General features: G+C 49.3%; 1 protein-coding gene across 1 annotated transcript in view; it reads right to left on the reverse strand.

The window, feature by feature from the left end:
- Window positions 1–17597, reverse strand: part of ABCC1 (ATP binding cassette subfamily C member 1) — a 128834-nt gene that overhangs the window by 38004 nt on the left and 73233 nt on the right. The window contains exons 11-15 of the mRNA XM_059415249.1: window positions 13431–13523; window positions 11642–11845; window positions 4614–4760; window positions 2980–3067; window positions 1261–1336 (exon numbers count right to left, since the gene is read on the reverse strand). Coding sequence (XP_059271232.1) covers window positions 1261–1336; window positions 2980–3067; window positions 4614–4760; window positions 11642–11845; window positions 13431–13523 — 608 coding nt within the window. The remainder of the gene's footprint in view (window positions 1–1260; window positions 1337–2979; window positions 3068–4613; window positions 4761–11641; window positions 11846–13430; window positions 13524–17597) is intronic.

The following is a 17597-nucleotide window of genomic DNA, read 5'->3' on the forward strand; positions in this document are numbered from 1 at the left end:
CTGGGCTGAGGGGGACCGGATGATGGGACCACAACAGAACACGAAGCCCCGTGAGGCAGCTGTGACTGTCCACGTGGGAATGGAATACTGTTACAGCTGAGGAGAGGAAAGGTTTGCATTGGGAAAGGTTTTGGGAATTCAAGATTGGAGGGATGGGGTGACTAGAACAAAAAGACAAGAGAGACAAAGAAACAAAAGAGACAAGGTAAAACTGAAGCAGGCAGGAGTTAAGTCAGACATAAGGAAGAACTTTCCAAGCACACTGTCCCACCGGGAGTTTGCAAGGGAGGCGTTACAAAGATTCTTTTCTCTGAAGAGTCTGTCCCCTCTTTCTGAGTTAACACACAACAATAATTTGGCCACCTAGGGAGGGGGTAATTGTTAAGGGGCCAGGGGGATAAAGGTGGTCCTAAAAGGGTCCCTTCCATCCCTGTGTTTTGGGGACTCCTCTGGGGAAGTCTCAAAGAGCCACCGAGCAAGGCAGAAAGGGGTAAGAGGCCCCTGACCAGTGGCCTGGGGAACCAGATCAACTCCCCAGACACTGCACTTTGGAAAATAAGGGCTGGGTGGCGGGAGGGTCTCAGACCAGGAAATGGCGAGAAAGGGTGACTCAGGCAGCCGTGGACCTTAAGAGCAATTCCATCCCAACAACAAATCCCTGCTGCAAAGAATTCCTTTCAGCAGACCCAGGCCTGTCCGCCACCACCTGCAGCATCATCACTGCCTCAGACCCAGCCTGGCCAATCGGAGTGCTCTGTCTCTCCTGGCATGTGATTGGCTCAAAGAGGGGCACATGACCCAATTTAGACCAATAAGAGGCAGGTGGGTCTCCAGTCCAGCTTAAGGGGTACACTCCTGGCCAAGGAGGGCTATTTGCCATCATGAAGGAAGAGACAGCTTGAGAAGGAAACAGCACAAAGGGAAACTGAAAAAAGACAAGACAGAGAAGATCCTGATGACACTGAGTCCCTGGATCATACTATACCTGAATGTGGCACTCGGTGATACAACCCCCAAATTTCCATTTGTTGCCTAAGCCTACCTATGCAGCATTTCTGTCATTTAATCCAAGGGAACACTCTGTGCCAGCATACTCTCGCCTGCTCCCCCAAGAAGGTAGGTATGACTTGACCTATTTCCCAGTGGGGTAAACTGAGGCTCAGAAAGGCAACCAACTCAGTGTCACAGAACGAGAGTATGGCTGGAATTCCAACCTGCAGTGGACCACAGCCTCGTAGCTCTCTCTACATCCTGGCTTACCCACTTAGTGTCGGAGGGTCACTCCTGGCCCAAGTGAACGTGGCATTCTTCACGGTGATGCTGTTTGCGCCCCCACCTGAAAAGCACCAGCAACAGTATGTCAGGCAAAGGCAAGGACAGAAGTCCCGAGACTGAGCGTCCGCAGGAAGCTCGCTTCTTCTTTCTAATCTTTTTTAGTTCAGGGCCAGATGTTAGACACTTGCATTCGGGCATTATCTTGTTACATCATTCCCGGTTTCTAAAGAACCCCAACCAGACCCACAAAGCGGACAGAAACCACAACAGGGCTCTGCCCTGAATACCAGGAGGTTGCGCCACCCAGATGCCCATCTGGCAGAGGCAGGAGGACCCCTTGGGGTTTACTCCAGGCTCCAGGGCCTCCCTCACCCCACCTTGGGAGGATCAGGCAACTCTGGCTGGGGTGGCACGCAGAAGGCAGGGTCAAGGGGGAACAAGCAGTTCTCTCCGTCAGGCTGGCTCTCGGCCCTCACCACACCCTCAGCCCTCCCTTTTCATTCAAGGGGGTTCCTGGGCCACGGCACTTGGATTGTAGGGCTGTCTCCTAAGGCCTCTCCATTCCCTCTCCCTCCTGCCCGGCTCACATCACAACAGGTCAGTCTTTCTGAAAAACCAGTCACACTGTGAAAAAGCAGGCTGTGAAACAGGCGGTGGGTGGATCGGGGGGGGGGGGGGGGAAACCAGGGAGGGAAGCACGATTAGACAAATCGGACATTCTACCAACAACAGTGGCTCTGGAGGCTAAGCTCCAGGCTCTTCTGTCTTCATTTACTTTCCCTCTCCTTCTCTCCTTCTACCTCCCTGTCCTGTCCTTCGCTTAAGTTCTGACTCTTCATTAAGAGCCTCCTTAAAGCCACCTAGAGAGAAGATGGGCGTGTCTGAAGTTATCAAAGAGAGAGAGAAATTCCCCTGCGCACCAGAGAAACAAAAACCTCCCGTAGGAGGCAGTTACTGGTTAACCTGACCTCCCCTCCCTCACCCGCACCCACAGAACAAGGAGGCAATGGGAAGGTGCTATTTAAGTAATTTAAGAAAAGTCACTTGAGTCAGACAAGCTAGAAAACCACCAGACAGGGCTGAGAGCTGCCAAGGTGCCCCCGTCTGGCAACCATGGAGTGTGGATAAGCATCTCAAAAAGTCAAGCAGCCTAGGAAGGTGGGTGCTGAGGCCTGGGCTGCACCAGGTGGTCTGGGGGCTTTCCAACAGGACACCTGCAGGGTGCTGGGAGGAGCTCCAGGAACCAGAAGCCTCCGTGGGCAGGGCCAAAGCTCAGCCCTGTGGTATACAAAGAAAGAAGTCTGCCAATAAAAACCCACATAACACCATGACAAAGAAAGACACCTTCATTCCCATTACCCAGATAGGGAGACTGAGGCTTACAGCGGACAACTGGCCTACCCAGGTAAACAGAGCTGGTGGGTTGGAGCTGGTTAGTCTCCAGTGTCCCTGCCGCACCTGCCCATCTGGCCAGAACAGAGTCAGAATCTGAGCCCCGAAAGGGGCCCCTGGGTGGAAGGCCCCACCCCGTGGGCTGCCTCTTGGCGAAAGCACCAAGAAAATAGAAGTTGAAGTTCACCGGCCTGGCATGTGCAAGATAAGGCCCTGACGCCCACCCGGCTCCGCAGAGCTCCTGTTCCCTGGGGCCTCACAGCCAACCCGAGGGGAGCCTTCAGGGCACAGAGGGACCCAAGGCACACACACCGTCTTTGATCGTCCTCCGCTCGATACTGTCCGGCTCGAGCTCCTCATGAGACAGGAAGATCCTGAGGCGTTTGAGGGAGACACTCGCCTACACAGAAAGCAACTGCAGTTATTTTTAAAAGTATTTTTGCAAAAAAACCGACCGAGGCTAGCTGTTGGAGGTTTCCCCATTCTGGGGGCTTCGTGTTTAGTACAAGCGTCCCTTAGAATGAGACACATAACAGGTTTGGGTTCTTATTTGTTTTCCTTCCAAAGCCCATCATGGGTATTAAAAAAGAGGGTAGGGAGACTGTCCTGGAAGACAAGGGACTTCAGAAACAATAACCACACGCCCAGGGATACAAGCTCGCCACCAAGGGAGAAGGAAGCGCGGGAGCTCTCCTGCTGAATGATCGCCATCCACAGGCCGCGAGCCAAGAGATAGCATCGCCACGGTTCCCGACAGAAAAAGGAAACCAACAATGTGCTAGAGGTGTCAGCAAACACTCTTGTGGAGTGTTTCATTGGATACGCCTTAAGTTTACACAAGGTTATTTATCAATTCTATCTCCTACAAATAAACTGAAGCCAAAAAAAAACCAAAAAACCCAAAAAACCCCAAAAACCAAAAACACAAAAACCACTGAACAACAGAAGAAATGCATGTTCAAATATTTACAGGTGAAATGTCAAGAGGTCTGGGATTTGCTTTAAAATTCTTCAGGGGCATCTGACTGGCTGCACTGGTGGAGCACGTGACTCTTGATCGTGGGGTGATGAGTCTGAGCCCCAAGTTGGACGTGGAGGTTACTTAAAAATTAAAAAAAAAAAAAATCTTTAAAAAACGAAGGAAGGAAAAGAATTCTTCGGCAAGGAAAGGAAGAAAGGAAGCAGGAAAGGGAAAGAGAAGGAGGATTCGATGAGCCAAGTGTGGCAAAATGTCCGACCTGGGTAAAGGCTACATGGACTTTGTTACACTGTTTGTTCTCTCCCTAGGTCTGTGCACATTTGCAATTTTTCATAACAAAAAGGGGTCTTATTTGCTTAATTATTTTTTTAACCAGAGTTGTACAACCAAATCTTAAGGTTCCTTTGCCTGTGTGGCGGATAACTGGGTTTTCAGGATGAATGCGTTCAAATGCGGGGGAGAAGTCGACGGAAACAACCCTCCCATTGGAGAGCGCAGGCGTGAAAGTGACCGAGTGGACAGTCTCCTCACCTTATACAGTCACTGCCATGGACTTTTGGATTTCTGGGGGATCTAGGTTAGGGTTTGTCCAGCAGCGGGTTGTGGAATCAGTTTAGTAAGTCAAGAAACGCAGGTTTGAAAAAGTAGAGTAGGGCAGAGCAGAGAGGAACAGACCGACTCGAAGAGGGTAAGTATTTCAGAACCTTACGGAGCTCGGGGAAGCCTGGTTGCATGCAAGTATTTGTGTTGTACGTTCAACTGTGAGTTCCTCGTCAATAAGTAACGTATTCCTTTCTTTGGGGCATGACCAAAACAGCGCGAAAGCCACCGGTGTGAGCCTCGTCCAGCCGACTGGGCACGGTGGGCCAGGTAATGAAGGCGGAGCTGTATGGAGCAGGACCTGTAGGCCCTTTTACTTCCTTTCCCCAGAACCCCCTCCCTCAGGCCCCTCCAGCCTCGCCTGTACCTGCACGATGCTGCTGATGACCATGGGGAGAATATTCAGGGGAAATCGAAGGATGTTGAACAAGGCCAAGGACACGAAAGCTTTCTGGGCATCCAGGATGTTGTTCTTGTCGATGGTCACGTAGACGGCAAATGTAGACAGGGCCACCTATAAGCAGAGCGTCCAGCACTGACTTGTGTCCCTGCATCACAGACACAACCCTAAGAGCAGCTGCCCTCCCACTGACCCCCCCCCCCGCCCCCGCCCCGGGGGGGCCCCCCCCCCCCCCCCCCCCCCCCCCCCCCGCCGCAGCGCGGTTGAGCCCACCCCGCCCCACAACAGGCCCCTGGAAGGCAGCAGGAAACGACTAAGGCAGTGTTTAGCACATAGCAGACACTTAAAGAATGTACCAGATAAATGCACAACCAGGAGCTCCAAGTCCTGGCCCCTGCACCAACCTTCTCCAGATCACAGTGGACAGACATGCTGGGGATCCCTCAACACCACCCAGTGTAACCCCTCCGGGCCTTTGCCCCTGCGGTTTCTCTGCCTGAAACAACCTTTCCATGCAGATGGTGGCCTGGTTTTTCCCTCCGACCCTTTGGAGAGGCTGCCCTGCCCCTCCACCCAAAACAACCCTGCTCTGGCTCTCTATCCTTTTATCCTGGCTTATTTTTCTCCGCAGCAACTACCACGACCTTTTATAGCACCACCCTGTGCATGCATGTCCTGTCTGTCTCCTGGACCTCAGCAGAAGCTCCGCAAAGACAGGGACTTGGTTTTATACACAGAGGTATCTCCAGGGCCTTGAACAATCACTGGCATACAGGAACACCCTGATCAAGTTACCTCCTCTCCCCACGCCTCACATCTCATCTGTGAAATGGGGCAGGAGGCAGACGGTTAATGGCACTATTTAAAATTCCTTCCAGCTCACAGAATATATGATTTTATAGCCCCAGGAAAGGAACATTACTAAAAACAAAATAAAAATAAAATTTTTAAAAAGGGCAAGCAATACTAACACACAAAGGTACTCCCTTCCTCACGAGGTCAGACTTGCATTAAGCCCTATGGTGGTTCCCGGGACTTAACCACCCAGGCTCCCAGCTGACCGGAACTTGGGTTCTGATGTTTGAGACAATGGCTCCTCATCTCCCTTGCCAGGAGAAAGGGAGGGCAGTCTCAATAATCTGGGGTCAGGCTGCTCTGCTTGAGAGGGAGGTAAGAGATCAACAGGCAGACTCCTATGCCTCTCCTATACCGCTGGGGACAGAAAGGGGCCAGGTGTCGCCAGGCGGAGCTAATGGCAGGCATTCCACAAGACTGCCCAGAACATGCTATCAGAAGCCATCTGGACAAACCTGGACCTCAACAGATGCACACCAGTCCCCGCCCCCCATATTAGCCCCAGGATCCCAGAGCCATTAAAGGCTTTCTCTGCAGGAAAATAAACTGCTCAGGTCCCACCTTTCTGAGCTTAGAACAGAATGTCCAGAAGTCAGGATCTGGCACTGGAGCCCTGCCTCTGGTGTGGCTGCGGCCCAGCGCAGGGCCACAGCACAGGGGTCACAGCCTTCTCATTTCCTTACCACCTACTGGAAGGTAACATAGCTTAAAAATCAAAACCAACAGCTCTGCCACATATCAGCTGTAGGAGCCTGGACATATCATCTCCCCTCTCCAAGCGAGCTTCTGCTTTCCTCTCTACAAAATGCGAATCCAGATACACCATCGCAGAGCGGCTGGCAGCAAGAAATCAGGCACTTCTGTGAAGTGCTTAACACACTACCCGGGGCTCAGTAAAAGGTAATACATGGCCGTTGTTTTCATTTCTGGCTATAGGACTCAGTCCAAACTGCTTGGTCCATTCTTCCATAGAATCTATTAACTGGGTTCCAAGAGCAAGACGCTGGGGGGTAGAGCTGGTTCCTTTCTGGCCCTGACATTAACCAGCCGGGTGACGCACCAGCCTCTCATCTGAAGGTGTTCTTACTCAGAACGCTCCAAGTATCTCCATACAAAGAACAGTATTCAGCCATTAAAAAAGGAAGCACAGACACCTGCTACGACAGAGATGACCCCTGTAAACATGATGATCAGTGAAACCGAAGGCAGAACACCTGAAGCCCACGTACTGGGTGATTCCAACTTATATGATATATCCCGAACAGGCAAATCCATAGGGACAGAAAGCAGATGAGTGTGCCTGGGCTGGGAGAATGGGGAGTGACCATCAATGGCTATAGGGGTTTCCTTCTGGGATGATGGGAATGTTCTGGAATTAGATAGTGGTGACGGTTGCACAACCTTGTGAATATTTTAAACACCACTGGGTTGTACACTTTAAAATGGTAAATTATATATAGCTCACCAAAAAAAAAAAAAATAAGAACAAAAAACTCATCTCTCTGAAGTCAGTCCATTTGACTTTGCACAGAAGCCAAAGTCTTGACTCCAGCCCCAGGGTCTATCTGGTTTATAAAATCTCTTCCCTTCCTCTCCTACCATTCTCCCCCCAGCTCCTGTTCCAGCCCCACTGGCCTCTGTTGGGTGGGCATTTTCCTGCCACAGGGTCTTTGCACGTGCTCTTCCCACTCCCCGGTGGGCCCTTACTCAAGTCACCTCCTCAGTGATGCCTTTAACCATCCTATTTAAAACTGTAAGCCCTACCTATTCCACCCCAGCCTCAATCTTTTTCTTTTCCATAGCACTGACAACTAACTGTACACCATACAACGTATTTATTATGTCTACTGTTGATCATCTGTCTCTCCCAATTAGAAGGAATGACCACTCCATGAAGGCAGCGATTCCCGTCTGTACTAGCTCGCAGCTAGTACAGAGAGAAATCTGGACCATGGCCAGATCCTCAGTGAATGTTTGTGGAGTGATGAATGGCCAGATGGACACATACAGATGGGTGGGTAGGGGCTAGATGTGGCTGTGGACAGAAGAGAACAAACTCAGAGGTGTCTCCTCAGCAGTGGGGAAAATCAGGCTGCAGGCACCTCACCACCAGAACACACCAGCCCCACCAACGCCATCATCGGGGCAGCTGCTGACAGCACAGAGCATGTGCAGAGAGGGAACAACATCACGTGGCCCATCAGTTCCATGGCCCTGGCTTCTCCAGAAAGTGGAGGCCATTCTTCATCAACGATTAACTGAGCACCTACTGTGTACCAGCCCTGTGTGTTGAAGAGTAAGGCAGGCCTGGCGTTCCCGAGACTCACGGTCTAGGGGAAACGGGTATTAAGTGAATTCTCTTTAGAAGGGCTATTTGGGAATGGGTGGAGATGAGTGCGGTCAGTGGAAAGAAGGGGTCCTGGGGTCTGCCACAGCTTTGTGATGGGTGAGAGTCAAGGATGTAAAAACCTTTTGCCAACAATGAAAAACAAGTGTCCCACTCCAGGAGCTAATACTGCCTCCACAGTGAGAAATGTGGCAAAGAAATGAACCATTTACTCCAGTCCAACTCCTGAAAAACCTGATGTCTCTTTGTGTAGGACATCTGTTCCTTCAGTCTGCCCATTATCCACTCCCATTTCTGGTAACAATACCCCAATTTTCTTTTATCTCAATGAGCTTCAGCCATAAATGAACTGCTCATGTCCCACCCCAAGCTCCCACAGAAGCCACACAACTCTCATCAATCCAAGCATCCCATCTCCTTGGCCCCAGAAATTCAGGGATAAGCACGTGGCCAACTGCAATGCCACAGTGAGACCCAATCCCATAGCTTTGCTGAGACTAACAGGAAAATGGGCTAATGGGGCCTCTCCCCACAGGGGTTACTCAGATGACAGGATGAACGGTAATTAGGTGGTGAGCAGCTCCCTGACAAAAGAAAACGCCATGGAGAATGCACAGCTGAGAGACAGGTGGAGTGGGGGGGTTGTCACTCCCTCCGGAACACCTGGATCCAGCCATGACTGAAACCCCAGTCATGCTCAAAACCAGCAATTTCTCACACTTTCCAGTCTTGTGACTCAAAAATCCCACTTTGTTTTCAGTCTAGTCAACTTGAGCAAGGTTTCTGCCAATTCCAACACAGTTCCTGACTAACACAGTTTATTCAGAACTTTTACTTATTCAGTTATTCCCCTACTTTACATTTACTGAATGTGCACCATTTGCCAAGTCCAGTTCTAGGAATGCAAGCCAAAAAAAAAAAAAAAAAAAGAGAAAAAAAAAGAAAAGATAAGGTCCCCGTATGATCTGATCAGCAAAGAAATACACAATGGGTAATTACCATAGAGAATGATAACTATCCTAACAAAGAGAGATAAGGATAAATAGAAGAGAAGCTCCCAAATCTTCCAAGACTCAAAATGCTAAATATTGATGCAGCCTGCGGATACTATTTTAAAAAGCACATTAAGTGTACATGATAGATGCCAGGCTCTGTATTTCAGAAAAACAATCCCATCAATCCCACCAAAATGGCATTCCCACTCTTGTCTGACCTCCTCGGGCCTGTCTTCCATCACACCTTCCGGTGGGTAAACACCTCATCACCCTTGAAGCGCAGGAATTCGCCAGTGGAAAGAACATGCAAACACCTTTCAAGGGAACCAAAGGCTACATATTTTATCCTAATGTAGTCAGAGGCTCCAGTGTCCCCGCCAGGGGCAAGATCTCCAACGGACACCCAGGCTCATCTGTTTCATGCCAAACAGCTTAACAAACTCCATCTCTGGAAGCCCGTTACCCCTACCCCCGCCCCCAAACACTATACTGAGCGGCAAATTCAAGGTCAAGAAAAGCCAGTTGCACTCCTAAGTATCTCTTGATGGAGACTAGGGCAGGAGATGTTAAGTGAAGACAAGCTAGAAACTGGACCCTCAGTCAGAAGAGCCAGGGGTTATGGGAAGTTCCCCCCACCCCAAGTGTAACACAACCCAAGTACTGAACCCTGTCAGTTTCTCCCTCTGGCTGCAGAGCTTTTTCCTATGAAAGAAATGCAACTCAAAATGTTCTGGATTTCTGTATGACTTACCATCATGCGTGTCAAGCTAAGTAAAAGAGATATGTAAGTTCAGTTACATTTATGATGGACAGTCACTGCTCTGCTGCGGCATGCACAGGCTTTCCCTGGAAATCCGCAGAAGAAACTGGTAGAGAGAAAAGCTAGATGACCAAAGTCTGAGGACGGAGACACACCTGCAGTTCTCGACCACAGGACACCTGGCAGTATCTGGAGACACCTCTGATTGTCCCAACTGAGGGGGTGGGGTGGGCAAGATGGGGGAAGAGGTGCCACTTGGCCTGTGCTGGGTTGAGTCCAGACATGCTGCACACCATCCCTATAATAAGCAGGACAGTGTCCCTCCACCCCACAAAGAAACAAAGAATTATCGGGTCCCAAACGGCAACGGTGCTGAGCTTGAGAAACCCTGTCCTAGATCAGCTGGAACAGCTTCGACTAGTTTTACCAAGGAATACATTGTCCTTTTTAAAATAAAATGTACAAGAAGAATAGTTAACAATTATAAACACACTGAGACTATTTAAGAGTTTAAAGGAAAATAATCCAATGAACACCCTACATAACTATCACCCAGTCTTCAGATGCTTTTTACTTCTAAAAATCAAAGAAAGCCATCAGAGATCTGGGGAAAGTTGGGGAGACTAGAGCGTTCTCAAAGAATGAGCTGGCAGAACCTTCCAGCCATGAATGCTGGCATATGTGAGCCAGAAAGGATCTAAGAGAACCTGAAGTCCCAGACTGGCTACAAGAGGTCACTTCATATGGCAGCTCCAGTCCTCTGACACTGGTCACTGGGAGGGTGGCCCGAAAAGAACTCAGGGGGAGAGAACCCCACGATGCGTTGTAGACATCTAGTGCGGGGACAGGAGCTGGGGGCAGGCAGAGGCCTGTGTGACACCCCCGTGGCCCAGCCCTTCCATGTTCCATACACAAGAACCCAGAGGCAGGGAGGCGGCTGATTGGCTTCAGGTCACACCAAGAGCTGGCAGCCAAGTTCAACAGGCACCCCAGGGGTCCACACCTGTTTATATCTGGCCCATGGGTTTAGAATACTTTAACAGACATAGATCATTTTTTTAAAAATCAAAATAATATATGACACAGGAAGCTTATGTGCAACTCAAATTTCAGTATCTATAAAAAATTTTTAGGGGAATGTAGCCATGCCTGTTCACGTGTCTATTATGGATGGCCACACTGGCAGGAAAGAAGAGAGGCAGCAGAGAGGCGCGTGGGTGGCTCAGTGGGTTAAGCCTCTGCCTTCAGCTCAGGTCATGATCTCAGGGTCCTGGGATCAAGCCCCACATTAGGCTCTTCTCTCTCCCTAGTTTGTCCTTCGCAGAAAAAGTTCACTCAATCCTGCTTTTTGCCAGTGTTTCTCAAACACTCTGGAGAAAGGGAACAGATGGAAAAGAAGACAATATTCTTTTCATTTGATGAGTTTCTGTATGGATTCTTTTTTTTTTTTTTTTTTTAAAACAACAAATGACGAGTATTTGCTGAGCACCTACGATGGGCTATTTTAGGCACGGTGAGTACGGCAGTGCACAGAGAAGACAAAACCCCTGCCTGCCCCTTTCCGGAGCTGCCCTTCTCATGGAGGGACAGACAGACAAGAAGTACATCTTAGAGCACATCTGGCACCCGCCAAATCCTGGGCTCCTGACTGGTCGGCAATGGAGCAGATGCTGACACAGTGCTGTTACCCGACTGTGACCCCAAGGGCACAGCGTAGTTCTGCCTGCATGTTTTTCTAACAAGGACGCAGAGAGACCTGCTTGACATTCTGGCACAAATTTCTTATCTCAACATGAACCTATAAACCAGCAGCTCCTAGAAGTGTCTGCTTCTGAGGACCCCTGGGCTGGCAGCTACCAAGAGTTGGGAAGACAATGGCGTGGGGGAGGGGGTGGGTATCATTCATCCAAGGAGTGGTAGGACCAGGCCCTGCTGAACCCGTGACCTTTTTGAACATGTTCGGGCATGAAAACACAACCAACCCCCCCCCCCCGCCCCGCCCCGAGAGGTGGGCCAGGGTGGGCGTGGCTTCACTCACCAGGAAAGGTGTGCAGACCCAGGTGAAGGTTCCCACCGCTGCCAGGTAGGCCGATTTCTTGAGCACCTTCAGCTCCTCCTGCCTGATGGCCAGCACCTGGTCCTTGAAGGCCAGTTCCCAGGCGTAGAGCTTGAGCACTTTGATCCCGTTGAGAATCTCATTCATCAGCTTAATCCGACTGTCTTTGCTCTTCATGTGGGCCACCTTCAGAGACAACAGCAGTCGACACCATAGCGGTGGACCCCCTTCCGGCCCCATGGGAGAAGGGGGCCTTCAGAAGGGTGCGAAAGCCGACCCCGAAATCCCTATGAATCCTCCTCCTTCTGACCCTGAGAGCACAAAGGACTCCTTTACCGAGGGAAGAACCTGCTTTGGATCACGTTAAATGGGACACTGATTAAGACACCTATTAAACTTAGATCTGAGAAGCAGAAACAAGAACAACCCTGTGGTGTCCAGGGAAGGCAGGCAGGGACCCTACTCGGCTGATCCAAACACAAGAGAGATAACGATGCTGGGCTTTTTCTTCCCGCCTCTGTTTCCTTAGTTTCTCTACTGAGCCATGCTGCCTGTTCAGATAGCACTGGGCGTCTTCCAGAAGCCGAGCACTTTTCTAAGCACTGGGCATGCATCTAGCCACTTCATGCTCATCAGAACTGTCACTGAGGGCTCTGGTCATTCCCGGGTCACGGATGAGGATGCTTTTTAAGTCCAGGAAAGTCAAAGCCAGTGACTGACGCTGTTTCAAAAGTGGGCCACTGAGGGAAGCCTACTACACAGCATTCAGAGGACAAAAGGTGACAGGGCCCCTTTCTTGCATAACCTCCATCCACCTGCACCTGCCGAGGCCTCATTCCAACAGGTCCCCGTCCTGGGACTCATCACCAGCGCAGTTAAGCATCCTGATTTGCAGTTCCACAGGCACATCATAAATAGCCACCAACAGAGGAGCAGAGACATCAACTCTGGCCCCTCTCAGTTGTGGACCATGTGGTGCCAGTTCAAGAGAATGAAGTCACATTAGATGGAAAGATCCCTGAGACGTGGTCTCAAATGATCAGACGAGGCTGTGAAATGGGCCATATGTATAAAAACATACATGGTGGTGACACCACGAAGAAACACACCCAGGCCCACCATGAAACCTAACTGTATAATCAGAGCTCTCTATAAATACACGGAAAGTTCGAGAAGAGATTGCTTCAACATGCTCACTGACACGGAGAGAAAAGGGAAGGAAATATTCCCTTTTAATCTATACAGTCTTCTATCAATGGAACATTTTTTATGATGAGAAGGCAACAGCTCTGTCCCTTGGATATTGAAAAACTTAAAAAATACAAAACACTGCTGAAGAGAGTTGAACACTGAGCCTAGCATAAGGTAAGAGGGGGAAAAAAGTCAGGGAGTAATGTTTATTCAACTCTTGAAAATGCACAGAAAACATGTAATGATTGAATTTTGTGGGAAATAAGGAATTTCCCAGAGGCTCACACGTGATTCTGGTCACTGGCCTAGGTCTAGCTATTTCAGGGGCTAACCTTGGCAGTCCACCAGAATCACCCAGGAAGCTTTAAAAACTGATGCTTGGGGTCTCACCCACATGAAATGAACCAGAATCCCAGAAATGGAGCCCAGGCATCAGCATTTCGGAAAGCTCCTCAGAGGATTCGAACAGGCATGCAGGGCTGAGAACCCGTCTGGGGTCTGTGAAGAACTCAGCTAGAACCCAAATGGAAAGACCTCGACAAGAGCCCCACTTGGAGCCCTGTGGCAACAGACACCCAACCTGGTAAGTCTTGGTCTTCATGGCCATCACGGCATTGACAGGAACCATAAGGATCATCACAGCCACCCCCGCCAGGACGGACGGGCCCAGGTTCTAAAAAAGAAAGAGAACAGAGGTCTTCAACAGGGGGCTTCTCTGGCTGAGCTACCCCATGCTGATCCTGCAAACCTGGACGATCATCTTCAGGGCAGCTGTGTCACTCTTACCCAACGACAGGCTTATAAGAATACTCAGATTTATTTGTGAGCCTCCCTTGGGGTCCCACAACTCCTTTAAGAACATGACAGGGCCAGATGAGTTTCGGAAATTAGAACTTCACGGTGGGGTGCCTGGGTGGCTCAGTCAGTTGAGCCGCCAACTCTTGGTTTTGGCTCAGGTCACGATCTCGGGGTTCTGGGATCGAGCCCTGTGTGGGGCTCCCCTGCTCAGCAGGGTGTCTGCTTGTCTCTCTCTCCTTCTGCTTGAAGGCGAGCTGGGAGGGCCCCCAGCTCTCATGCTTTCTCTAAAGGACTTTAGAAAGGTAATAAAGCATTGAATAGCAAAGAGTTAACACAGCCAGTCTAATGGTTTATCGTGTTTGAAGGCCTGCTTACAGATTTGGCCCTTGGCTGCCATCTGGGGGCTTGGATTTAGGAAGGGCTCCCACCATTCTCAGAACTGGTAGGAGTAGTTCGCTGGGCCTCAACTCTTTGTACAAATGCTATAGCTTATGCTGAAACCCTCTTTGTCTTCGGGGAGTCTAAAAGTCTGGTATAGGCCAAACAGAGGACACCTGTGCGACCAACCCCCAGTAAAAACCCTGGGCGTTCGGGTCTCTATCATAAACTTCCTGTGGCTGACATTTCCCACGCTGTCGGAACTTGTTGCTAGGCAATTAAGTGCATCCTGTGTGAGGCTACTGGGAAAGGAATCCCGAAGTCAGTACCTGCTTCCTGCCACCCACCCCCCATTCCTCCCGCTGTGTATTCACCTTTGCTTTCTCCTGCTGTAAAAATGAAAGCCCCAAGTCCTCCTGGCAACCTGGCGTGGTCTCAGGGACTGCTGACCCAAGTGAGTCCATATATTGCATTACACGCCCCCTGGGCCCTAGCACAGCACTCGTCATCAAGGGTACTGACCTCTCATCACCATAATAGGAGTATCGGCCTGAGAGAATAATCAAGATCACAAACACTTCCCCTCAGCTCAGGTCAGGTTAAGGCACCACACGAGTTAAGGAAAACTTCCATAGCCTTTGGATTTGGGGGTATGTAGATAAGAGGTTGTAGACTTGTTCTATTATCCAAGTGGCAGATAAGGAAACTACCCCTGAGAGATTAAGATGCCAAGATAAGATACATATCTCCATTTTTTAATTTCAACACCTGAAAATAATCCAGCTTGAGAAACTGGCCCAGTGTACAAACTCAAATGGATGAAACTACAGGGTAATGTGATTTTTCCCCCCCTTTAAGCATTCAGAAAACCAGGAGTTTCTTCCAAGTCAATGCACACAGGGGCACTAGTCCTGGTCTCCCTAAAAATGCTGCTGTTGCTTATAACAGTTTCTGCAAAGTATCTCCACCCAGTGACCAATTATCCACCTTCAAGAATAAAAGTGATTTCTACCAACAATCTAAAGCATTCAGAATTAACTCTGACAGCAAACAATAATTAAAAGATACCCAGGGCACCCAGGTGGCTCAGTGGGTTGAAGCTTCTGCCTTCAGCTCAGGTCATGATCCCAGGGTCCTGGAATCGAGCCCTGCTTCGGGCTCTTTGCTTGGCAGGGAGCCTGCCTCCCCTTCCTCTCTCTCCGCCTGCCTCTCTGCCTACTTGTGATCTCTGTCAAATAAATAAACAAAATCTTTAAAAAAAAAAAAAAAAGTAGTCAGTGTATTTATACCCCATACACCGTTCTATGAACATGACCTGTACTGATTCATTCCTTCATCCCAACATCCCTATGATGAAATGTAACATTACCATTACCACTTTGCAGATAAAGACACACTGAGGTTTAATGACCTTAGGGAATGATGTCACAAACCTAATCATTGAAGAGGCAGAATTTGAACACAGTCTCATTCCTGACCCCACACCACTGTCACTATCCTATACTGTATTTTTTTTTTAAGAGTTTATTTATTTATTTGACAAACAGAGATCCCAAGCAGGCAGAGAGAGAGGGAAGCAGGCTCTCCACTGAGCAGAGAGCCAGACTCGGGGCTCGATCCCAGGACTCTGGGATCATGACCTGAGCCAAAGGCAAAGGCTTTAACCCACTGAGCCACGCAGGCGCTCCTCTTATACTATATTTTTAATGGATGAACAGAGAAAGCTGGTTTTCTATCCAAACCAGTGGTTCAGAAACAGGGAAGAATTGCTCCTAAGGGACATCTGGGTCACAACTGGCAGGGGGGAAGGTAGCAGGGGACTGTGTTCTTGGTATCAGAGTGAAAAGACCAAGGACGCCACTGAACCTCCCACGGTGCATAGGACAACCCCCCCAACAAGAGACTATCTGGCCTCAAATGTCAATGATACATTCAGCAACGCTCATCTAAAACAGAACAATCTTCTTAATGGTTCTTAATCAACCCTCGAGGCTGATTCTAAAAGAAATGCTCCAAAAACTATTTCACCCGTGGCTGAAATTTCTGGAGAAGTGGATACCCCAAGATGTCGGCCCCAAAAGAAATTTAGACTGCTATTTATGTCTAAGTTTCATTTCTAGAAACAATTTATAATCACTCATCTCCTGCTGTATAAACAGACCAAAAAAAAAAAAAAAGTAAACTACAGTCAAATCAACGGATAATTTGCTGCACACCTATTAGGCACCGGGCCCTGCTGGGACTACACTCACAGGAAATAAAAAATAAGGCACAAGCAAGACACTGGGGGGTGCTGGGTTGGCTCAGTCAGTTAAGCATCCTGACTTCGGCTCAGGTCATGATCTCATAGTCTGGGGATCCGGCTCCGCATATAGCTCCCTGCTCCCTGGGGAGTCTACTTCTCTCTCTCTGCCCCTCCCCCTACTCATGCATGAGCGTGCGTGTGTCAAATAAATACATAAAATCTTAAACAATCAAAAAACCAAGACACTGAGCCGATGAGTAACCAAGACACTTATCAGGAGAGGAGGAGCAGCTATACCAAGCAGCAAAAAACTATTCTAGAAGGTAACATCAAAGGAGCTTCTTTACTAAATTATTAGGATTTTAAAAAGGAAGAAATCCAGGGTGCTTGGGTGGCTCAGACATTAAGCGTCGGCCTTTGGCTCAGGTCATGATCCCAGGGTCCTGGGATCGAGTCCCGCATCAAGCTCCCTGCTCAGTAGGAGCGTGCTTCTCCCTCTCCCGCTCCCCCTGCTTGTGTTCTCTCTCTCGCTGTGTCTCTGTCAAATAAATAAACAAAATCCCCCCTCCCCAAAAAAAGGAAAAAAAGGAAGAAATGCATCTAATCCTGAGAGAAAAGCATCTGGATCTGGCAGTTGTCACCACCTTTAAAGATGGGGAGGACTTCATCCTTAGTGAAGGAGGAAAAGGGGGGTGCCTGGGGGCTCAGAGGGTTAAGCCTCTGCCTTCGGCTTGGGTCGTGGTCCCAGGGTCCTGGGATGGAGCCCTGCATTGGGCTCTCTGCTCAGCGGGGCGCCCGCTCCCCCTGCTTCCTTTGCCTGCCTGTCTGCCTACTTGTAATCTTTCTCTCTCTGTCAAATAAAATAAATAAAATCTTAAAAAAAAAAAAAAAAAAAAAAAAGGAGAGAAAGGAATTCCTGGCAGAAAGAAAGACACATACAGAGGCTCAGAGTGACAAAGGATAAGGCATGTGTTAGGCCATGAGCACCTTTTCACTGTGGGAACCTCCCCTCCTCATGTGGAGGGGCTGTCAATCACACACTCTCACTGCGAGAGGGCATGGGTCCTGGGCTGGCCAAAGAACTCTGCCTCTTGGTTCACAGTGACTGGTACATGGATGTGCCTGAGACTCTGCCTAAGGAAATGAGGAATGCAATATTCTCTTTTCTCTGACACTGCTCTCGGGAAAGATGGTAAAAGCCCAAAGGTATGGAAGCCAAGGGAAATCCGATGGAGAGTGAAGTCATCTCGGAGGCAAATAGGGTCAGGAAATGATGAAAGGGTGACCCTGAGTCCTCACAGCACTGCGTGAACTCCTGGATCCATC

This window comes from Mustela nigripes, chromosome 11 (genome assembly GCF_022355385.1).
Source record: "Mustela nigripes isolate SB6536 chromosome 11, MUSNIG.SB6536, whole genome shotgun sequence".
NCBI lineage: Eukaryota > Metazoa > Chordata > Mammalia > Carnivora > Mustelidae > Mustela > Mustela nigripes.